This window comes from Rhineura floridana, chromosome 5 (assembly GCF_030035675.1).
Source record: "Rhineura floridana isolate rRhiFlo1 chromosome 5, rRhiFlo1.hap2, whole genome shotgun sequence".
Lineage (NCBI taxonomy): Eukaryota > Metazoa > Chordata > Lepidosauria > Squamata > Rhineuridae > Rhineura > Rhineura floridana.
This window is the reverse complement of record NC_084484.1, coordinates 139644473-139669591: the sequence shown is the minus strand read 5'-3', so window position 1 is coordinate 139669591 and position 25119 is coordinate 139644473. Positions and strand designations below refer to the sequence as shown.

The 25119-nt window shown below is 39.8% G+C and overlaps 2 protein-coding genes and 1 pseudogene across 3 annotated transcripts in view; 2 read left to right on the top strand and 1 right to left on the bottom strand.

Moving 5' to 3' along the window:
* CMSS1 (cms1 ribosomal small subunit homolog) overlaps positions 1 to 19727 on the bottom strand; it is a 359816-nt gene extending 340089 nt beyond the window's left edge. The window contains exon 1 of the mRNA XM_061628232.1: positions 19507 to 19727. Coding sequence (XP_061484216.1) covers positions 19507 to 19570 — 64 coding nt within the window. The 5' untranslated portion in view covers positions 19571 to 19727. The remainder of the gene's footprint in view (positions 1 to 19506) is intronic.
* On the top strand, positions 15412 to 15530 carry LOC133386266 (5S ribosomal RNA; annotated as a pseudogene).
* A 1858-nt stretch (positions 19728 to 21585) lies between the features above and the next one.
* Positions 21586 to 25119, top strand: part of TBC1D23 (TBC1 domain family member 23) — a 63897-nt gene continuing 60363 nt past the window's right edge. For both annotated transcript variants that reach the window (XM_061628229.1, XM_061628227.1), the window contains exon 1: positions 21586 to 21701. In XM_061628229.1, coding sequence (XP_061484213.1) covers positions 21664 to 21701 — 38 coding nt within the window. In that variant the 5' untranslated portion in view covers positions 21586 to 21663. The remainder of the gene's footprint in view (positions 21702 to 25119) is intronic.

Below are 25119 nucleotides of genomic sequence, written 5' to 3'. Positions count from 1 at the left end.
AAATTACTCAGTAAATGTCTCCTTGAGAGTAAACCTTTGAATCTTCCTCCTGGATTCCATGGTACTGATCCTTACAGTTTGAAGCAGCCCACAGCTGGGGCTAATACATATGACTTGGTATCTATGGCAACAGCTATCATCTGCTTCATGACAAACATTCAGAGGCAGAAACTATAGATGAAGTGCAGTATCATTAAAGGAAATAAAAAGTTATGCTTTTTAGTAAAAAGCATACTTTATTCTTTCCAGTTCTTCCTCTCTCAGATAGCTTCACCTTTTTTCTCAGGGTTGTTTTTTTTTGCCCGCTTTACTGCTTACAGTAGAGGCTCATCAAAATCCAATTTCATTATATTATCTTCATGTTGTCAGTTTAATCAAACCTAGTAGTATAATTTGACTGTATGTTGACCCAAAAATGTAAATTCCATTTATATTGCCAAAACCTAACAAGTGTGTGCATATATGTGGGGATGGGTGCACACACATACCCACAAACCACACCTTTCTAGAAGTCCCACAAAGGCAGCTCATAAAATAGCAATGGAAATAAACAAATAGGTACAAAGCAAAAATAATAAAAACACTAAAAGTATTGCCTCCACCTCAATGATGTCTCCAGTTGCAGCAGCAGCTCCGTTTTCTTGAATTCTATGAGGGAAAAATTAGCCTGTAGCCAAGGACACCATTGGGTTTAATGCAAAACCCAGACCATAACATCAGTGACCCCCATTTCAAGAGGGGGGAGTGGATTTTGCAGTGCTTGACACACCACCAGTGATGCAACTTTTCCAGATAATTTTGGATTGGAAAATTTACCAGAAAGGTTTCCTATGCAAATAGGATAATTTGCATTGGAAATTGTTCAGTTTACATCAAAACATTTTCTGATGCCCTAAAGAGTATCTAATTCGCAATGTTTATTTTACTTGCATTTTGTAAGCAAAGCTAAGTCGTTTGAAACTGCCAAGCTTGCCTTATATTGTATTTGCAACTGGTATCCATTCATTATTACTAATGAACTTAGGAAATGAAAAATTTTCCATGGAAAAATAAAGCACTGGAAAATGTTCCACCACACATCATCTGCATACTGCTAGGCAAAGCAAGGCAGCCCACCTCAGGCAACAGATTTGGGGATATTGTTAAAAAGCATCAAACTGTCAATTACTAACCTAATAATATTTTTAGCACTTTAAGGGGCTTTTTGGATTTGAATGTATTGCCTCAGGCAATTACCGGGGGGGGGGGGGGGAGAGTGATAATCTAACTTCTCTTTAACGCTACAAAAAAACAGAGAAAAAGCTTCTCTCCTAGAAGTAAAGCCTCATGCAATTAACAGGGTATTTTTTAATGTAGCTGTGTGTAGCCATACTAGGACTTAAAAATATGACACAGACAGGTAACATGTAATTTAAAAAAATTATATTAGGTCATGAAATTTCTAGGGCAAGATATTGGTCTTTTGCTAACATGCAAGTTTAAGATCTAGTGTGCCAGAACCACAAATATGCCCATAAAATGGTAATTATAGGGCGGAAGACAACATGAAATTATAAGATGGAATCTACCTTCTACCTCCTTCCTAGCCTAGGGCAATATATAATCCACACCAACATCTAAACCAAAGCCAAAGGAAGAAGAGAAGGAGGGATGGAAGTTGATTTTATAAAAGTTAGAATGACAACTGAAGGAAATAGACAAGATCTGCTCAATAAGTATTATTATATGTGGTCAAATGTTTCCTAAAACAAAGGACTATTTACAGCATTTAATGCCCCCTGATCCAGAACATCATTTTTTAAAAAATCTGAAACACTGTGACAAAATAAAATTTGATTATTGTTTTCCCTTTCAGACTGAAAAAGCTTATCGATCAAGACGCAGCCTATCAGGCAAAAAAAGAGAAGGAAAACAACAAGAAAATAAACAAACTGAAGGAGGAGTTGACAAAACTCAAATCATTTGCTTTAATGGTAGTGGATGAACAACAAAGACTTACAGAACAGCTAAGCCTGCAAAGCCAAAAAAATCAAGACCTGACCATCACTGCAGAACAAGCACATGAGAAACTCTCCATTGCAGAAACAAAAGCTCACGAAGAGGAGCAAAAAGTTCTCCGGCTGCAAGCAGAACTTCAGGCACAAACCAGTAAGATTTCCCAAGAACAGGAGGTTGTAATGGCCAAACTAACCAATGAGGAGAGCCAGAATCGCCAGCTCCGCTCAAAATTACAAGCTCTTAGTCGACAAATTGACGAACTTGAAGAGACTAATAAGTCCTTGAGAAAGGCAGAAGAAGAACTGCAGGACTTGAGAGAGAAAATGAACAGAGGGGAATGTGGAAACTCCACCCTTATGTCTGAAGTGGATGAACTAAGAAAAAGAGTACTGGAAATGGAAGGAAAGGACGAAGAGCTCATAAAAATGGAAGAGCAGTGCAGGGAACTTCATAAGAAACTAGAAAAGGAAGCATCACAGAGTAAGAACCTGAAAACAGAAGTTGATAAACTCAACAAGAGAATTATGGAGCTTGAGAAACTGGAAGACGCTTTCAGCAAGAGCAAGCAGGAATGTTACTCTCTGAAATGCAACCTTGAAAAAGAAAAAATGTTAACAAAACAACTATCACAGGAACTCGATGGCTTAAAAGCCCATATTGGAGAGCTTGAAACCATTGAAAGCAAATTGGAAAAAACAGAGTTCACAATTAAGGAAGATTTGACTAAACTGAAATCATTAACAGTCATGCTTGTAGATGAGAGGAAAACAATGAATGAAAAAATAAAACAAACAGAAGAAAAGCTAGAGACTGCAAATTCACAGCTTCAGCTAGAGCAAAAAAAAGTGATGTCAGTCACAGAAAAACTGATAGAGGAAAGTAAGAAGGCTTTAAAATCAAAGAGTGAAGCAGAGGAAAAAATGTCCAACCTCATGAGAGAAAGGGATGAGCTGAAAAACAAACTAAAAGCAGAGGAAGAGAAAGGAAGTGATCTCTCCTCCAAGATGAATTTGTTAAGGAAAAAGCTTCAGTCCTTAGAAGCTATTGAAAAAGAGTTTCTTAAAAACAAACTTAAGGAGACTACCAAGCCTAGTCCATCTTTACAGCAAGAAAACAACAAGATTAAAGAACTAGCCCAGGAAATTGAGAGACTCAAACACAAACTTAAAGAAATGAAGGCCATAGAAGATGATCTCATGAAAACTGAGGATGAATTCGAATCTTTAGAACGCAGATACATCAACGAACAAGACAAAGCCAGATTCCTGTCAGAGGAACTTGAAATTGTGAAAAGAGAACTGGCTCGGTATAAGTTAGCAGAGAAGACAGAATGCAACCACGAGCAAAGACTATTCAGAAAACTCAAGGAAGAAGCAGCCAAATCAGGACACCTTTCAAGAGAAGTAGATGCACTGAAGGAGAAAATTCATGAGTACATGGCAACAGAAGATTTAATATGCCATCTAAGGGAAGACCATATAATCCTGCAGAAGAAACTCACTCACCAAGAAAACAAAAACAAAGAATTAGGTAGAGAAATGGAAATCCTTAGTAAAGAATTAGAGAGGTATCGGCGTTTCAGTAAGAGTCTTCGACCAAGTCTCAATGGAAGGAGAATTTCTGACTTACAAGTTGTCTCTAGGGAAGTCCAAACAGAACCAGCAGACAATGAACCGCCTGATTACAAGAGTCTGGTTCCTTTGGAACGGGCTGTCATAAATGGACATTTATATGAAGACAGCGATAACGAAGATGACGATAACGATGATGAGCAAACAGTATCCTTCCACTGCAATTCCTCTGTTGCAAATGCAGTAAACAATAGTAAACTTTGGATACCCTGGATGAAGTCCAAAGAAAGCCATGTTCAAAATGGAAAAGTTCACACCAAGCAGAATGGAAATTGCATGCAGCCTGGAAATTTAGTTCTAAGTCATACGCCAGGCCAACCTCTTCATATAAAAGTGACTCCTGATCACAGACAAAACACAGCCACCCTTGAAATAACAAGCCCTGCTGCAGAGAGCTCTCACTCTTTTACAAGTACAGCTGTGATACCCAACTGTGGCACACCAAAGCAAAGGATAACCATAATTCAAAATGGATCTTTAACTCCTATAAAATCTAAAGTAGCTGATGGTTACACAAGCCCAGAGCAAGCCATGTCACCTCTTACTATGTCTGCCTTTGCTAGATCTCAAACACCTGAATCATGTAGCTCTGTAACTCCTGACAGGACAATGTCCCCTTTGGCTCTTACAAGCTCCTCGAGTTCCCCAGAGCAAGTACTTTCACCAGAGCCCCTGGAAACTGGTGACAAGCATGCTGTCTTTAGAGTATCCCCTGAAAGGCAGTCATCCTGGCAGTTTCAAAGATCTAACAGTTCTGGTTCTAGTGTGATAACTACTGAAGATAATAAAATACATATTCATTTAGGAAGTCCTTATGTTCAAGCTATTCCTAATTCAGCAAAAAACATTAGCCCTTGCACTTCAGTGCAGGACAGCAGAACTCCAACATTAACTAATGGAACACCAAGTAAACCTATCAACAAAATCACCAGCAGCATCACTATTACACCAACAGCCACTCCTCTCTCACGACAATCACAAATTACAGTAAGTAATGTGTATAACTGACCCTCCCTCACTGTGTTGACTTACATACCACCAATACAAACTTATGTTTTCCATCCCAGCAAGAATGATTTGGGACTATTTTAATTAGAAATTTGTGAGAATTCTTTGCATGTGTCCAACAACAGTATACAGAACTAACATGTGGATTTGGCTCTTTAACCTTATAAAGTGTTCGCTTACTGTATTACCTGTCCATCTGAATAACTTTTGTTAAGAAACGTTAGATATACACCTGTATAAATGCATCTTTATGTATTGACATTTGAATAACTGACATTTTTGACTGCAACTTTTTCAGTGAAATATTTTAACATTACAAAACAGTAAATGATTTTTTTTAACCATTGCTTGCTGAATTCATTTTGGGTTTGTTCCACTGTGTGTGAATTTTTGCATGTAAAAGTTTGATTTTAACATTTAGACAATCTGTTAATTTGCATTTGCTACTTTAAGCATTTCCTGAATCTTCAATTACTATACAGATCTGTACTTTAAGATCAAATATCACACAACATTGCATATATTTTAAAATAATGATGCATGAAATTATATAAGACCCCAAACAGCACAGTGTTAACGAGAATGAGCCGAGAGCCAGAAATGGCTGAGGTGAGATATAAACCAGCAATAAACTCTCTGGGTGAAGCACAAGAAGCACTGGCCTACCTTAAAATTTTTCAGAATTAAAGGGAATATATGGAAAATGCTTTCACAGCACTTGAGAGCTACAGCAACACAAAGTAAGTAAAACATTTGGGAAGAGGTAATCTTGTATTTCTTCTACTCTTTTTATGGAATATAAATTGGATTATGAACATTGCACTCCAACTTCTTTAAAATCAGTTATTTCACTTTATATGAATATGGGAAGCTACTTTATATCAGGTCAAAATATTTATCTAGCCCAGTGTTCTTTACTCTGGCAGGCAGTAGCTCTTCAGGATCTCAAGCGGAGATCTTTCACATCACCTGCATCTCATCCTTTTAACCGGAGATGTCAGGAATTAAGCCTGGGAACCTTCTGCATGAAAAACATTAGCTCTGTCACTGAGCTATGGTCCCATATCTATATAGATTGTGACCACAGGGGGAAAAAAACCTTGCCACCGCTCCTAATTCTCAAAAATATAAGATGACTATCAAGGCTGATGAAAAATGAAAGCTAAGTTCTGTTAAGGATATAGCTGCTTGTACAACAGCACCTAATACATAATTTTTTAGGGGTTCTACTGCAAGATTTGCCCATACCTTTGGGTGTATTCAAACATATTTCACAGCTAACACATCCACCACAGTACTTTCAGGCACCCTATCAAGCATATTGATACTACATGGCTGCAAATATGGTTCTCGCACTATCCCCCTCCCCCATTTTTTACACACACACACAGAGAGAGAGAGAGAGAGAGCGCAGCACAGGGTTTATGTGATATAAATTAACTGAAATATATAAACATATTATTTAATTCATTTAAAAATATTATTCCATCTTTCCATATATGTGTTGTAGGTGACTCTCAGAAAGACAAAAGAAAATATTAATACAAACTTAAAATCCAGTACAAACAATATGAACAGTACTACAACCCTCTCCTATCCACAGAAAACCACTCTTCAGTCAAAAGGCCCAAGAAGGCAACAGAACTAGTTATTCAAACACGCAACACAATGTGTTCAAATTGCAACTGAATGTAATACAAGACAGCAATGTAACCTCACTGGTAAGGGCATTTCAAAGCACAAGGACAGCCTACCAAAGTTAAGGTAATCATGTTCATGAACTAACCTGGATAGGTATTGCCCACATTTTCTCAGCAAAAAATATTGATCACGTTGAAGCAGTTATTGTTTAAAACAGACACAAATAGGGGGAAAGAAGAAGAATTTGAGAGGTAAGTAAATTTGAGTTGTTGCATTAACATAAAAATTCATAAAGTATTGTGCATCTTCTACATTTACAGTGCATACAGGTAAGTGTGCATACGAGTACAACTTTAGTTGTCCTTCCTTGATATTCCATAGTGCTGGATTATCAGCTGTTTTAAATAATGCATTTAAAACACAGATCACCATCTAGGGAATGGCACACTTTAAATTCCACTGAAATCCACGGTAATTCACATGTCTTTCTCTGGATTACAAACAAAAGAAAAAGAAGCATCTCTTTTGGTTAGGCCTCTGCTGAAATTCTGTATTTATTACAAAGAGGTACATTTAAGCGTTAAGAGAACAGTAATATAGTTGTTCAACTATTTAGCATGCAAGAATATCAGAAATAAAGATGAGCTATTTAGGTATCTACTATAATAATACAAGAAAGAGATATTGAAAACATATAGATTTGCAAATGAATAGTTTGCCAATTTGATAAAAATCCACATGGTTTTTTTTTAAAAAAAGGTAAATAACCCGACATAAACACAGGTTGCGGTCCATGACACTGTCCTTTCTATTGACTGAAAGAGCTAGACTCTTTTTTAAAAAAAGTCCCCACCACCACCCATTGCCTAATCTACTAGAATGGAGCCCATGGTGTATACATGATCCAACTGAGACTGCAAACTGTATTTTCCAGTGCAGACAAGCAAAGAGGCACATTACTACTGAACTGTTCAACTGAAAGGGAGCAAGTTTCCTGGAATACATTAAGCATTATAGCATACTATAATTAAAATGCCAGTCAAAGCGTGGTAGAAGGAAAGCACCCATGTGTTCCAGTGCCGAGAGGATTCAAATATAAAACACAAGTTTGTGCTTTAATCAACGTACACATTATGTGTCCACCTTTAAATGTGGAAATCATGGCTTATTTAAACCAATTTCCCATTACATCCAAACTGGGAAGCTGTGATTTAATTCCTTCTTACTACTCAGGATCAGATCTTGGCTTCATATCCTGATTAGGAAGCAGGAATTCCTGATTTGGATACAATAGGAAACTGAGGTTTAAACAAGTTACAATCTCAGTGCCAAAGCCAGGCACCAAGGGGAGGTGCAAGAAGACAGAATGTAGGCACATGACTGGTTCTCAGGCCAATAAACCATGGCTTGTTGGCCTTAAATTGTTAGATTTCAATCAGGCCATGGGGCAAACTTGCCATCCTCACATATGCACATACTACATCACGAATGGAAAGTAGAAGATTTCACAAATGCTACTGTGTTTATACTGCTATGATTTTATTTATGAATCAAATAAGCTGACTATAGATGTCACCTATACCTAGGACCTTTGCATTGATTAAGTTGACTCTCTAATTCAAGGATGGGGAACCTGTGTCCTCCATGCTGGCTGGGACTGCTGAGAGTTGGAGTTCATCAACATCTGGAGGGCCACAGGTTCCCCATCTCTACTCTTATTACCTATCATACATGCTTATGAACCAGAACTCTCCAGAATAGTACATGTTTGAAGTGGGATTGAGGTGACAAAAAGATTTAGAAAGGAATCTAAAATATCAGTACACACACTAGTTGGGAAGGTATCAAGCTAAGCAAAACTAAAAGGTGTGAAATCTGAAAATAACAGACTTATCACTAACACCATGTTATTAAATAAGTCTTAGTATGGTTGTGCTAGCACTCTGGTTTGGTGGTCAGCTTGGCCCAGATAACACACAAATAGTATAAGTACTGCAAATTGGTAATCCTTGCCTTATAGAGCAGAGCCCCAATTTAAGAGGAAGGGAATAAGATATTAGGAATGCGAGACAAATTTCTGGTTTTCGGCATGGCAGCTCATGGAACACTTCTCAGGACAATGATATATGTTTCCTTCTTGTGCTGCAATGGAACAAATAACTACAATTTATAGGAACAGAACAAGCCACTACTGGTTCCACACAACAGAACTACAAACATCAACACCAGAAAGGTTGGCCTAGAACAACTTATGAAAACATTCAATTTATTTACAATGATTTAAAGGATCACATTTGGCCTAATTATCAATAATTCAACTGAAGACTACTTTGTTTTTCTTCTGAAGGAAATTGACAGGAGGCACAATTCTGCAAAGTTCTGAAGGTAGACTATCTACTTCAAACTCTGTCTGGCTTATTTAATAATGCTAAGCCTCAACTCTCCTTTATCATAGATATAAACATGTATACACTGACATAAATAATTTATAGTGATTTGAAAAGGACTTATGAGGAAAAAAATATATAGGATCACAGTTCAAAAGAATAGACATCTACTTCTATTCAAAACTCCAATTCTATGTCAAATACCATGTAAAAAGCTATCATATTACTATAATGGGTTGGAAACAGATTATGCCAACTGCCCCTAAGGTTCCTCTACTTTTAACTTAAATATAGGTTCTTTTTCGAAGTGCTTCAAATGGAAACCACATCCTGTAAAATTAAGCAATCCTATCCTGAACCACACTAAATTAAACATCCTATAATACAAAATTTAGAAATTCTTGAATCATCAGTTGCATCATAAAGGGCAACATGAACAAGTTAAAATCAAGGATTGACCCATTATTTCCCTGAGGCGATTCTAAATGTATTGTATAATTGGAAGCAGAAAAATGTAAGGATATTTAGCTCATATTTGGTGCACCACCCATACAAGTATTGCTTTTGTAGATCAGACCAAAGATCCTTACTCCATCTCTAACAGCAGCCAGCTATACTCTGCCACTGCTACTGGAGAGAACATGCCTTTGTATGCCAGTTGCTGGGAGTCACAAGTGAGGAGAATGCTGTTGCTCTCAGGTCCTACTAGCAGGGTTTCCATAAGGATCTGACTGGCCACTGAGAGAACAGGATGCTGGACTACATGGGCCTTTAGCCTAATCCAACAGGGCTCTTTGTATGTTCTTATACCACTGGCAAGATTACAAGGAGAACCAGAGTGAAATAGTCAACTCTCATCCAAGCATTTGACAGTCAGTAGTGGAGAGGGGCACAAAAATTGCAGCAGGGAAAACAGAAGGGGCAGAAGCAGGAGGGAAGTGACCTTCCCTCCTTTGACACTCCACTTTCTATGCCTCAGTCTGGTCAGCGAGCCCATTTGCCAGCCAATTCCATAGCACATGACAGCTGAACACAGTGGTTGTCACTGACAGGCTGCTTGTATAAGTAGTGGGTCTTTCTGGCTACTAACCCAAAGCATATATATACAGTAGGACCCCGCTTATACAGCGGGTTCCATTCCGGACCCCCGCCGTAAAGTGGAAAACACCGTAAAGCAGAACCCCATTGACTTTAATGGGCTGCGTTGCGCAAAAATGACGCGAAAACGGTGCAAAACGTCGCAAAAGGGGGGAAAACCCTTTAAAATTGAAAATGAAAGGCGCTGCATCAGCAGAACGCCTTAAAGCGGAACGCCGTAAAGCGGGGCCCTACTGTACTAATTTTTTAAAGGGTGCCAGAATCCATCCATGAAAGTATAAAATGTAACTACATTTTACATTTCATTAATGTTAATGGAAACATTCTACACATGATCAACACTTTCCCATTTAAATATTATATATACAATATAAATACTAATGGCGCAAGTTTAGCTTGTGCAATTAGTATTTATAAATAATCACCATATTTTATATCAGGCATGACATTTAGGTTTTGTCTCTAGCCCAGCATCCATGATGACTGTATGGACCATCTGTACCTTAAAATAAGCATCCTTGTGATAAACAATCCCACATTTGAGAATTGTATCAGGTGCAGCTTTGCAGCTGAAGTGTCCATAGAAGGCAGGGCTAGGGAAGCTGATAATCGCCAGATGTTGTTGGACTCAGACTCCCATCATCCCCAGTCTGCATGATCAATGGTCAAGGATGATTTTTAATTTATTCATTTCAAACATATAGACCATTCTTCACATCATGATCACAGAGTGGTTTCCAACACTAAATGAAGCAATGTATCATTTAAAAGCCTCATAAAACACAAATAAAATTAAATTATGTACATTAAAATTATAACAAGGAAAAAAACAAGGCAATGCAAAATAGTCTTAAGAACCAGAGCAGCTTAAGCAAAAGCTTGAAAGAAAAGCCTTTAATCCAGCAACATCTGGATAGCTAGGTTCCCCATCTCTGATGTAAGTGATCAGTGTGCCTTGATAATGCATGGCAAACATAAAATGATATCTTGAACATAACATGTTTCTGACATATAATGATCCCACCTTAATAATTCATTCCTTTCTCCTATTTATTACACTAAACACTCCTCTTTAGTTTGCTAGCCATCTATTGTCATTTTCCCTTGCCTGTACATTTGGACTATCCAATCCCTTATTTATCCATAGTTCTCCAGTGATGTAGGCAAAGTTCACAGCAAGTGACAACTAGAGTGAGAAACACAAATCCCGGTATAAACATAATGGTCAGAGACCCCATGGAGCACTTCCATGATCCCAGGAATTTCCTGTTTTAAAAGAAGGCTACATATAGGGAAGAAGATGATCAGTCACAAATTTAAGAGAAGTGAAACTCAGAAAGAAGAAAAGAACAGATGCAGTAAGCTGCTTGACCAGTGTTAAAGTATAGAACCCTAGACTTTGACACCAATTCAGCTACAGTCATGACAAGTCTGGAATCCTGGGATTAAGTCTTACTGAATTCACTGGGACTTACCTCTGAGTAGACATGTACAGGACTGCATAAGGACATAGGAGGCTGCCTTATGCTGAATCAGACCAATACAGATTCTAGCTCTGCATTGTCTACACTGACTGGCAGCAGCCCTCCAGGATTTGAGGCAGGGGACATTGCTTACCCTACCTGGCGCTACCAGAGATTGAACCCAAGACCTTCTGCATGCAAAACATATGATCAACCACTGAGCTACAGCCCTTTCCCCACTGCAAGTCCCTTTGAAACCAGTTAGTTGTGACTACAATATCCCATAGCTTTCAATTGAATTTCAGTGCAATTCCATGCAACTTTACTCAGACTTCCCAATATGTACAATAGGGCTTACTCCTAGGTAACTGCAGTGAATGGTAGCAGCATTCATGGCTAACACGGCTCGGAGCCTGAGTATCTGCTGTCCAGCAGCCTCCATGACCCTGTGTTTACAAAGGTTTAAGAGTGCAAGAAAAAGAGCTGACTTAAAAGTGGTGAACACTGAAGAATAGACACTTGATCTCCTGAAAGCTGCTACAGGACCAGCCCCTATCTAGTGGGACTGCACATACGACAGTAATGCTTGAGTGTAGCTGTTTTCTGTGTTTTATATCAGGCAGACTATCAATCCCTCTAGCCCATGTCTGGATGGCTACTCTGACTGGCAGCAGCTCTCCAATTCTCAGGCAGAGATTCCCAGATCACCTGCTATCTGATCCGTTTTTAAATTAAAGTTGGCAAGAACTGAACCTGGAACCCTCATCAACAGAGCCTGTACTCTCTTCTTTAGCTATGCTATGGTGTCTCCCCTTGCTCATGAGAAAGGAGGCACCACAAATATTAAAATTATTATTGCTATTACCCATTTAAATTATATACCACTTTTATTAAAACTTGCTTCACAATCCTGATTTCACCAATCTACATAGGCACTGTGAAACAGGTTATTCATTTATAAAGAATTTAAGAATTTAAGCTGACACAGAGGGTCAGTTCCCAAACAATCCCAAGGCTAAGCTTAAATTTGCATGTGGGTTTCTTGAGCTATATGTATTGTCCAAGAGGAATTTGAAGCATTTGAAAGCTCACAGGAAAGATAATGAGTCCTAGGAACTAATTAGGAACAGTTGCTAAGTAGAATTGGACTCAGCAACTCAAGGCAGAAGTATTTAAAAAAACAGGAACAGTCCAGCCCATTTATTCTGAAAATACATACTAAACAGTGTCTTCACATATCTGGTCTTCTCTCCAACTGGAGAATAAATATGAGGGCAAACCAGTTTCTGCCCATTGGTATGAAGGGGACTCGACTACACCACACTCGACAGAATTTAAGTGGAACAGACATTAAGCAATTACACCCTCTGCAGGCCAAACCTTATCTGTTCAACTCCATATACTGAAAAACTTCTGAAGAACACTCTAGTTTTATCATCATAAATTCCACTGACCAGTATGTGCTCAATCAGAAGTCAGATATAGACATACAAGGCTACTCCAACTGGGCCTTCTGCCCAGATAATATATTATGTAAAACAAATTAATGATGTTCACCTTCCACCGGCCTCTCATGTCTGCAGCCTATAAGTGCCATGGTTGTTTGTACTTCCAGATTGCCAGTCACACTCTTATCCTCTCCAGTTGATCAGCAGGCTATAGGTCTTCCTTGCAGATTCAACCTTTCTGACCAAGTCTCTTATGGTCTTTTAAAAACTGTACCAGTGGATTGTTTGGAAGCAACCTCTGATAACTGTTTAAAAGTAGCAGCTGATGCAAACCACAGTCGCCCATCTGCTGACTGAAGAAGATACACAGGAAGACATTATACCATGAATCCATAATCAGCTAGTCGCCCCTATTTCTTTAAGGGCACAATTCAAAGAGTTAAATGTTAACCTGTAAAGATTCTGCCCCAATCTTCAAGATCAGCCAAGAGCTCTCCTTCAATTATACCATTATTTGGCATGGTTTTTAGTTGCTAAGTTTTAATTGGTATGGTTAGGTGGCTAAGATTTAGCGCAGGGATGAAGGGCCTATAGCCTTCCAGATATTACTGAACTATAACTCTCACCTTCCCTGACAATTAGCGATGCTGGCTGGAGCTGATGGGAGTTGGAGTCCAACAATATTTGGAGGGCTACAGGTTCTCCATCCTTGGTTTAATCTTATATTTACTGTACTCTTGTCATTTCCTGCTTGCCCACCATGAACTGCAGTTGTCTCCAGATAGCATCCATTGTAGTTAAACTATGTTTTTTTCTTCTAGCCTAAAAGGTCTAGGATCACATTTTAATACAAGGCTAATCCAACTATCCGCACAGCTCCAGAAAGAGGTGGAAAAAGCCACTGCCATTCCAGTTCGCATGTGCACCTTTCTTATAAATAAAACAAAGATGCTACATGTAATTGCTGTCTTCCCATAGAAATTCTGTCTAGTACCAATTTTTCTACAACTACAAATGTCTTATATACATCTCATTCTGTGTACATTAATGCTCTAACTCTTCTAATTTTACAAAAGGTGAAAACAACCTAGAGACCAAGTCACTAACTGAGCACAAAAGTGTTGTTCCTGATTAATCCTATTACACTAGAATTCCGCACATATATAAAAAAGAAATTGAACAGAAATTAATATTCTAAGTTGCTCTCACCAGAAACTCTTTCAGATACTTGTGAATATGGAACCAAAATATTTTACTTTGCTTTCCTTGATGGTATGCTTAGAACACTTTTGTAAAAACCACATTGCCTTGATATTCTACTTGTTCACAATTAGCTCTGTATTTGGATCTAAAATCCTTTTGTTCATAATTCAGTTAAAGGCACTCTGCAGTTGCACTTAAAAAAAAGTTTCAGTTTGAAAACCACTTTGGACTACGACCTGGGAGACCAGGGTTCAAAAACCACTTTGGACTATGACCTGGGAGCAGGGCTGTGGAGTTGGTATGTCAAACCTTCGACTCCGACTCCTCTATTTTTCTATTGTCCGACTCCAACTCCTCTATTTTTCTACTGTCCGACTCTGACTCTTTCATAAAGGGCAAATGTATATTAATTTTTCTACTGTTTGATTCTGACTCTGACTCCTTCATAAATGGCAAATGTATATTAATGTATTAATATTAATAAATTAATATTAATATTAAAATATTAATTTTATTTTGAAGTCGGAGTCAGTACATTTCTACCAACTCCAATTCCACCCCAAATTGCTTCCCACTCTGACTCCACCCAAAATTGCTTTCAACTCCGACTCCACAGCCCTGCCTGGGAGACCAGGGTTCGAATCCCCACATAGCCATGAAGCTCACTGGGTGACCTTGGGCCAGTCACTGCCTCTCAGCCTCATGAAAACCCTATTCATAGGGTAGCATAAGTCGGAATCGACTTGAAGGCAGTACATTTACATTACATTTTACTGAACTTTGCTGCCATCTAGAGACAAAGTCCTTCACAGTTCTTGTACTCCAATCTAGTATCTCCATTTTAAGAAAGAAAAAAAACAGAATTATATTTGGCAGTTTTAAAAGTTCTGTTTAATGCCAATTTGTATGTTAAATTTGCTAAAGAACTATGGAAACTACCGGCTTTAATAATTTATCCTCTCCCTTTTGTTTTAATTTATCCTAGATTGCTGATGTCTTTCGTCAAGCAATTCCTACACGGATTCCTAAACCAAAGGCTACAAACACAATTGTAGCACCAGGAAGGACACGCAGTGGGCTACTCAAGACACCACTCCAAGACAGTAAAGATGGAAAATCATACATCACCAAAACCATTCCCCATGTTGTCATTCAAAATGGTGGGAAAAGATAAGACGTCTGATATGTGATAAGAGTAATATCTAATGTTTGAGTAATACAGATACACCATACCAATTTTTCCCAAGACCTATACAAGAAAAAGTAATATAATGCATAATATGTGGGCAGAAAATTTTACCATTGATACTGGAATCATAAGGCATCAAGACATGCTTATGAACACTTGCATCACTTGACAAATCAGTGTAATTTGCATCAAGTTACAAGAGTTTGTTCTTTATAATAGGCTGGGAAATGAGGTTTCCAGTTAGTTAAAATGTTAGCTCTACAACGGTTCTTCACACAGCAGTGAATTTTCCATATACATGTGGTCTATTACCAGATCATTTAACAATGGCTATAGTCAGAGGATGTCTACAACCATACTACCCTGAATATGCCCAATCTCATCTGATCTCAGAAGCTAAGCAGGGTCAGCCCTGGTTAGTACTTGAATGGGAGACTGCCTGGGAATACCGGGTGTTGTAGGCTTAGAGGAAGGCAGTGGTAAACCACCTCTGAATACCTCTTACCATGAAAACCATATTAATATAACCAAAAGATTCATAGGGTCGGCATAAGTCACAATCGACTTGAAGATATATAACAACACAATAGTCAGAGGATACCTGAGAGGATTTTGTTCTGGTGATACGGTGGTGGCATTTTCAAAGGTTGCTTACATTGCTATGAAGCATAAAAGTTGTATCAGACAGACAGTATCCTAAAACTTTAGATTTGACCAAGGTGGAGGAAAATGCTGCATATGAACAAAACAGAAGTGAGACAAGGTGGGACAAGACAGCTTAACTGAACCTGCCCTGTGCCTTCCACCTACTTGTTCATGCCACACTAGTATCTTCAAAGTCTTTCCTAGTCCTTAAAGCTGGAACTGGCAGACACCATAGTACTGTCTTTCATACCCACCCACCCCGGTGCAGCACGGTGATAGCAACATTCAGAACTCACATTCTCTCTTCTAACTTTAAAGGGATATAGCTCTTCAAGGCCAAAAGACCAGAGAGTGCAAAATCTGGCATCTATGAAAATGCCCAAGGACAAAGAGAGAACTTTGGCAGCACTATGAACAGACTCTCCTGACAGATACTAGAATGGCAGCCCCAAAGACCTGCAGAAGAAATATAAGAATGCTAGAGAGTCTGTCATTCCACATCTCTCCCCAACAGGAAAAAGGGAGGATATATATGCAGCAATGGCACTATGTAAGCAGAAATGCTGCATACATAAAGCAAGTGGCTTATCATCACCAAAATACTTATTTGCAAGGGTACTATGTATTTTAAAAGCCAAGATGCTGTGTATTTTAATTATCGCTATGTACTTTGTGTGTCAAAGAGTTTAACATAACAGGTTGAATGAGAAAACATTTTTTAAACTGGCAATTATGGGTGGGTTTGTAAAGCAAGGCAATGAACATTTTCCTATATCTCAATGTAAAGCAAATTATTTTAGTACATATATGTGAAATAATATAAATCATTGAGTAACATTCCTAAGGTGCTATCCAAAGGGGGGAAATGTTACAATTCAGTGAGAAACATATGCGCTAAAATGTTTTTATCACATGGAAGAAGCTACTAAATTATGTTGGTTTTTTGTGTCAAATGAGGGCACCCAAAGCACTAAATGACTATCAAAAGGGAGGGCTCTCCAACGAGATGGGCCTCTTGAAGCAGACAGAGCTTATCCTCTCCCAGACATGTATGCTTGAGCAAGGGTTGAGTGACAAGGCACCCAACATCCCTTCCAATCAGTGCAACATATTACAATTCAACAACACATTATTATAGATACTGGCATACTTGCATATGGTAGAAGTGTTTGTTGCATTTCATTATTTCACTCAGAGACGCCTGCAGAGTTTATAAAATCATAGAGTTGGAAGGGGCCTATTGAGCTCAACCCTCTGCTCAATACACACACAGAGAGTGACACAGCAATTAGGTGTATAGTTTCAATTCATCATTAGGCAATGCCAAAGAACCTGCCCGCAACACTCATTAACCACATTCCACACAACAGCAACTAAAGAATTGTAGTTTTGCCCAGATGGCAGATTCAGTCCAATCTGAATAAGCTTGGGTAGAAAACATATGTCTACATCCTGTGAAAATGCGATAGTCCCATAATAGAAAAGCAACCCTGGGAAGATGGCTCGTGACATATCACTAGCAGGTATTGTTTGGGTAACAATTAGTAATTGTTGCTGAAGCTCAGCACCAGCCTTCCTGAATACAGCCGCTGTCCCCTTCTCTTTTCCATCCAAACTTACCAAGAAACTGTAGCAGGAAGGTTTTTCCTGTGACGTTTCCATTAGGCCTTCAGCACTGCCTCAGGTATCCCAGGTGTAAGCATCCACAGGAGATAAAGTTGCTGTGAATCTTGACAAACTAGGAGAGTTGGCGGAATCTATGAGTACTCCCCATGTATTCTTATGCCCTGTGCTTTCCACAGGAGATGGAGAGACCCCATTGAACTCATGATAATATTTGAGGAATATGACATGTGGAATAGAACTCAGCTTAATTCAGGCTCAAATCAAGCATAGCACAAGTTAACTCTTTTGAGGACAGCTCCCTTATTATTGAGCCCAGAAAGCACACCTATCTCTAGCAACAACTGAACATTACAGTGTATTGACAGTGTACACTAAAAACTGGTTGTGTACAAAAGTCTTATGTGAGGGACACTAGAGGGCAGTATTCATACTGCCAAAAAGCACTCCGGTAGTATCTACACAACATCCTTTAAGTGGCTTAAAAGTTATTCATTCTTCTTAGAAAAGTCTGGGAAATATAGTTGGCACAGGGAGATCTGACATTCCATAACAGAAAATGCTCTGCACCATCACCAATCTATTAGATACAGATTAGATATACGCCATGGGAATGCTCTTACCATATAAAAGTTACATGTGCACCTTAATCACACATGTAACATTTACACTTACCACATGCGTCAAGCCATTCATGTGTAGCATTACCATACTAACAACTGAAAGTCCAAGATGACATATGTGGTAAGTACATTTTAAAATGATGGGAAATACAAGAAACACGTACAGGCCCATGCAGGAGCCCCCCTGCCCTCAAGTCTTCAGATAGATCATAATTCTTTGAACCACTGTTACAAGCTATTTTTCTTTTGGTGGGTGGTTCCCAGTGATTTTACACAAAATATTGTTTTGATCTTCATCTAAAATAAACATTATCGTTTATAATTCTATACAATTCACCACTTGCAAAAGTTTTTGGTATCAAGTGAGTTTCCTTTGCCCTCCCACCAATAATTTTTCTATCCTTCACACTCTGAACAATAAACCTACTTTTAGTGGGGGTATTCAGATTATAAGCGTTAGAAAGCTGGACTAGAACCAGGAGTGTGTGAGCTCAAATTCCCACTCAGCCATGAAGCTCACTAGGTGACATTTGGCCAGTTACTCTCCCTCACCCTAACCTACTCATAAGGTTGTTGTGGGGATAAGAGTTGAGGATGGGGTAAAGAGAACTATGTATGCCACCTTGGAAAAGGTGGGACAAACTTTTAATTTAAACAATATAAATTAGGAGCTACAGATGCAGTCTATCAGGGTTCAGTGCACAATTCCACTGACCAGTCTTCCAGGACAAATCCCAACACTTCTCTGAGAAAAAGGATAGCCACAGGCTCCTGGAAATTGTGCCTTTCATGCCCTTTCAAATGTATTTATTTTATTAGATTTCCTACTCGCCCTTCACCACAAGATCTGTATAAAACATACAGGTATAAAACAAATTAAACCCCCCTCATAAGCAGCTCCCCCTTGTACAAGTCCCCCCATAGCTTTTTCACACTGGGATCGGCTCCCAGTTTCCCTTGTTCTGAACAGTTACTTCAGCGTGTCCAAAGTGCCACCTGCTTCACAGGCAGTGAGAAATCAAATGTCTTTGGAGACGCCGTTTCAAAGAGCAGCGCCTAAAATTCTTTCCTTCTGCGGACTAGAGGAAAACTCCCTACCCCTCAACTGAAGAATATCCTTCAGAAACTTAGAAGACAACCACGAGGCAGTTATACTATTCTTTTTTAACAAAATGATTTATTGGTTTGGGATCATTTTGAAAACTTCCCACCTCTCATCAGGGCGAGAATTCTGTGAACAGAGAATGTAATAAATCAGAGGTGGGTTTCGAAACGAAGGTTTGAATTGCTTTGCCTACCTGAGAGAAAATGAAAAAAAAGGGGGGGGAGAAAAGAGGCAAGGAAACAGCCTAAAAGAAATGAAAGAGAGCGATGTAAGGCAAAATGAAAAAAATGTAGTTGTCTAAGTAAGAAGAGAGAAGTCAAAACGATTTTTTCAAATGACTCCCATTCTCTGCTTTGAAAAAAAACAGCAGAGAAAGGGAGTCATCAAAAACATATTTTAACAACGTTAATCACCAGCAAACGCCCTCTCGTCCAGCCCCGGTACCTGGACTGCTGTTGCTCCCTTCACGTGGTCCTTCCCACCAAGGATCATCTAACGTGTCCCCCATGCTTCAGACCCACTACAGGCCACGCCGCTCCTGCGGGAGGATGAGAAAAGGGAGGATGAGAAAGGGGAGGAGCAATCACGGTGTCTTCTCCAAGGAAGACGCTGGTGGCGGCTGCTTCGAACGAGGAAAGCCCGCCCAGAGAGGCGTGGCCGGGGTCGGCTTCCGAAGTTCAGCCTCCGTTGGTTTTAGGAATAAGAAGCGCTGCACCCGCCTTCGGCATAAAATTGTAGCGCTCTCTCTTGGCAAGTCTGTTTACTAGAGAAAACGTGGAATATAAATGCTTCTAGTAAATCCACAAAATAAACTTTTCTGTACTATAATCCTCGCTCATTTTCATATTAAATGAGTTGCCGTTAAATTTAAAAACAGATCAATTAAGTTTTGCTCTGAACAGTTCTCTTCTCTTAAGGCAGTGTGATTTGGGAGGTATCAGAAAAAAATTAGATTAATTTTATAAATGTAGTTTTGCTGCCAGGGATGAAGGGGGGAGAGGTGCTTATGGGATTGTGTGCCTCAGGTGCCCAAATATCTAATATTGCAGGTTAGAGCTGGGGCTGCTTTAGATTTACAGCCAAACTTCCTTTACAGACGTGTCTCAGGTTTAGGGTTGCCAGGCTTAGTGCCGGAGACTGATCCTGTATCTTTAGGAGAAGAGAAAGTCAGCCAAGTGCAGGTGTTCTTGCAACCCTGTAATGGGAAAACCACAAAGTGGAAATCTCCCTTCACCGTGCACAACTCTGTTGTCCACGCTCTGGTAACTTCTAGATTGGATTACTGTAATGCGCTCTACGTAGGGCTGCCCTTGAAGACTGTTCGGAAACTTCAGCTAGTGCAAAATGCGGCAGCCAGGCTGTTGACAAGGACCAATCGGTCTGCGCATATAACACCTGTCCTGGCTCGCTTGCACTGGCTACCCATTTGTTTCCGAGCTAGATTCAAGGTGCTAAAGCCTTACACGGTGTGGGACCACAATACCTTGTGGAACGCCTCTCCCGCTATGAACCTACCCGCTCACTTTGTTCAGTATCTAAGGCCCTCCTCCGGGTACCAACTCACCAGGATGCCCGGAGGACTGTTACTAGAACTAGGGCCTTTTCTGTGGTGGCCCCCGAATTATGGAACAGCTTACTGGAGGAAATACGCCTGGCGCCTACGGTTCTTTCTTTTAGGCGCCAGGTTAAGACCAGGCTGTATTCCCAGGCATTTTAATGTTCAATGTTTTATGTTTAATGTTTTAGTTTAATGTGTTCCTTTCTGTTACTGATTTTATTCTATATTGTATTTTAATCTCATTTTGTACACCGCCCAGAGAGCTATTAGCTATGGGCGGTCTAGAAATGAAAATAAATAAATAAATAAATTTAAAGATACAGAAGACCTCTTGGTTGCCAGGCCCAGCCTCCAAGAGGTCTTCTGTATCTTTAAAAGTTGGGCAGGGGGAAGGGAGAATTCCACCTTGTGGTATTTCCCATTACAGGGTTGCAAGAACACCTGCACTTGGCTGACTTTCTTGTTTTCTAAAGATATAGAATCAGTCTCAGGCCCTGAACCACCCTACTCAGGTTACAGCAAAGCTTCGTCTACTTAAATTGTTGTCTAAGACTGCAGTCCAATACATGTCTACTCATAAGTAAGCTCCATTGGGTTCAATGAGACTTACTCCCAGGTAAGGGTGTATTGGACTGCATCCTCAGTTCCAGCCCTAATTCAGTACTCACTCGCATGCAAAGGCCTTGTGCTCTTGACTCACAAAGAGCCCTGTTTTGCTCTTAAATGGCTAAACACCCCCACCCCAAAAAATCCCTCTCACATTTCCCGCACGAAATAAGAGATAAAGAGACCTTGGGGCCTACGTTTCGGGGCTGTAGAGAGACAGACTCGTACCTAATTACAGCATTACTGAAATCATGAGCACCTCCATTTTTTTTTTCTACAGGAGGAGACAAAAAAAAAGGTTGGAAAGGAAACTCGGAACCTAAAGGCTGTGTAAGTCTATATAAGAAAGTCACTGCAGTTGCTTCACTTTACGGCAGCTATATAGAAAGAAGGAAGGATTGCGCTTTACGGCTGGGTGGCGGGGCACGTCAACAACTATGGCGGAAGGGGAGGAAGCGCCTCCACCGAGCAGCTGGTGAGTTGGACAATCCACCGGTTAATAGACAACTTAAGAGAGGCAGAAAACGTGCGTTTTCTCCACTGCCACCGCCCATCACAGAAACCCCTGGGTGACTATAGTTGCGGCCTTCCCCAGCCCCCTCCTGAAAGCCACTGGCCAGTCTCGGCTTGAACTGATTACAGATAACCTGATGTGGAACAGGTTATTCTTGCCTCTTTATGTATTTCTTGCTCTCTTCAAGGGAAGGTGGTCGAGGGGTGTTCGTTCTCGCTCCCGGATGATGACAAAGGAAAGAGGAACAAGTTGTCATTTGGGCTTAAAATAAAGTCCGAAATAAAAGATCTGAACAGGGTTCACGACAGATGCTGTTGGAGGTCGCTGATTCATAGGGTCGCCATAAGTCGTAGTCGACTTGAAGGCACATAACAACAAAAATCCCCCTTAGACCAGGGTCCTTCTTAAAGTACTGCGACATATTTCAAAGGGATCCGCTCATTCACAAACCACAAAGCCCATGGGGAACTGGGTCTGCCAAAGGCTATTAGTCATTTTATTTATTTATTACATGTATTGCCTCCCCTTCTTTCAAGGAACTTAAAACAGCATACATTGTTCTGTTATCTAGGGATGCTCAGCATCTTTGTGAATTTCTCAGATGCATCTAGCTGGCTGCTGATGAAAATAGAAAGCTGAGTTAGCCAGATCTGATTTAGCAAGACAGTTCTTATGGTTGGATTTAAACTTGAAGACATGGATAACTTAAGCTTCATTGGGCCTACTCTAAGTAGAACTAACCTAATGTGTGTGTAATATGCATTGTTTTAGTTATTATGGTGTCAATTGTTTTAAAATCTGATCTGACCATTCATGTTTTCCAGTTTCCCACTCAAATTCGGTGACATACCTAAGCAACCTCATCTCTTATTACTTTAATTTTGAATGAACTTTAATTCAAACCACTTGTTTCAAGAAAACTGCTGTGATACTAATGTTCCTGGATCTTAACTATGTTTTCTTGGAATTAAATTCCTCTGAATTCAGCAGACCTAATTTCTGCAGCATGATTGCATGTTTACTTTGAAATAAATGCATATAAGATTTTAGCCTTCAGATCAAAGCCTTAAATATATATATAAATTTTACTATACACATTGCTCTTGTTGTGAATAGGATCTGGTCTCGCCTGATTGTATAGTACAGATAACAGTGATCTTTAGTTTTGTCCTTCCACTCTGTATACTTGTAACTTCTGCTGTCTTTGGTTAATCTTTTGCGATTTGCTACTAGATATTTCCCCATAAGTGTAGCTTGTGGTGATTTAATAGCTAACTATCTGTTCTGACTTATAGATTTGTTTATATTTAGGGAAACCCACCCCAGTGTTGGGTCCACCATCCATTGGCGTCAGAACTTTCCAAGTTGATTCAATTTAATTCATGATTGCCCTCCCTTAGGATCTCTGATGTGTGGCTGTTTTGAGGAGTTGTTATCTAAAAAGTTAATTTGTAGACTTGAAAGATAGACCTATTGTTTTGCTGTCTGCCAAAAACAGAGAGCCTAGCATTTCTTTATAATGGGATTACTTCTATATTACAGTCTGTGCTGAGAAAAAATTTAAGGAGTGGCCATAAATTGAATTAAAGCAGCACTCGTTTTGACTGGCAACAGATCTCAAACTTAGCTTGTCACAGGCTGCTTCCAGCCTACCTGTTTATTGAGCATTCATTCTAATTTAGTTGCACAAAGTTTGCAGGGAGGTTGGTTGGGCCAGCTTTTTACTGAGCATTCATTCTGATTTGTATGTGGGGAGGTTATATGATGGTGCGTCAAGTAATTGTTTTGCCATACTTTTCAGTGTATTTTCCTGTTTCCTTATCACAAAAAGTCTGCTTTTCTAGGGGAAACAGGTTTTTTGGTGGGGAGCACAAGGGTACCAAATCAACCTTAATTATGCAACCTAAACTTGGCCGTGTGTGATTGAATCATACCCAGAAATAGCGACAGTCTGGAAATTCCCAAAGATTCTGACACTGGATGTAGTGAGGTCTGAGTAGTGGGGCATCTGCCAATCCCTGGCATCTCTAGACAGAGCTGAGAGAGAACCCTGTCTGAAATCCTGGAGCGCTGCTGCCAGTCAGTGTAGACTGAGTTACTGAGTTAGATGGGCCAATGGTTGGACTCAGTATAAGGCAGCATCTTGTGATGCTTTGCTTTCTACGATCAGATCTGAGATGGCACAATACAAATCATGCACTAATTATTAGTATCACTCTTGGTAATTAATATTAAGCATGTTGCCACTTGCTGATAACATGTTGGGTGCATTCTGCTATGAAGCCTTCAAATGTTTAATACTTTCTCTATCTGCTATCTTGACAATAAATGAAAACTTAGGAAACACAATAAAATTTCTTTTTTACAATGAATGTTCATATACCTTTTTTTAAATCATTGCAGAAATAATATGAGGTAAAATCGTGGACATGGATTGCTCTAAATGGAATTGCAACTTTACTGTGGCAAAGTTTGTACTAGGTGGATGAAAGTCCTAAAAAAATATCAGATACTATGTGATAAGTAAATGAGTTTGGAGCTTATAATGTAAGCAGAGATTGCTGGAGAGTGCCAAAGGGCACTGTGGCGTTGTAAGTTTACGAAATCAGAGAGATTGAATTCCAGTATTTATAGTCTTTCCAGATTGCCCTTCTATTTTTATCAAGCAAAGTATATTTATCACTTGATTTAGGGCGCAGTCCAACTGCTGTTTTTGCTGGGCTGAGGGGCATTGGGTATGGTTGATCCCTGACTGAGCCAGCAGAAGTCCCTCATTACAGCTCAGCCGTGGCGGAGCCGGGACCCTGCCAGCTCAGCCAGGTACCTGCCAGCGAACCCCAGCATGGCAGAAGGGGAGCCGGCAGAAGGCCCCAAAAAGGGGCATTATGGGGGCATGTTGGAGGAGGGGCGGGGGGATTTAGCCCACATCCAAATCCTGTTTGGAGCGCTCCTGCAGGTTCCGATCTGGGCCCAAGCTGTGCCTGGAAAAAGGTCGGACTAAGAATATAATTACAATGGAAGTCTATGAAGAAATTACTCTCTGGTAGGGGTATTCATGCAAGCTGGCTTTTACTTTCCAGTCCCTGCATGCATCTCCTGGCTGAGCCTGCATTCAGCCGGCCCGGTGACTCCTCAATGGCAATTGGATGCTGCAGACATTTCCGCTGGCTCATCTTCTGCCAGCACCCCTGCCGTTGGATTGCTCTGCCCTGAAATTCATTGTACTTTTTTTTTAGGGTTGTAGACTCAAATTCCTATAAACACCTTTTATGGCTGGAATAAGTTCATTTGTAGATGAATGTCCATTTCCCATATTCTTCTCAGTGTGCTGTATTAATTGCCTATTTGGAAATTACTGGTTAATGCATTTGTATCAAAA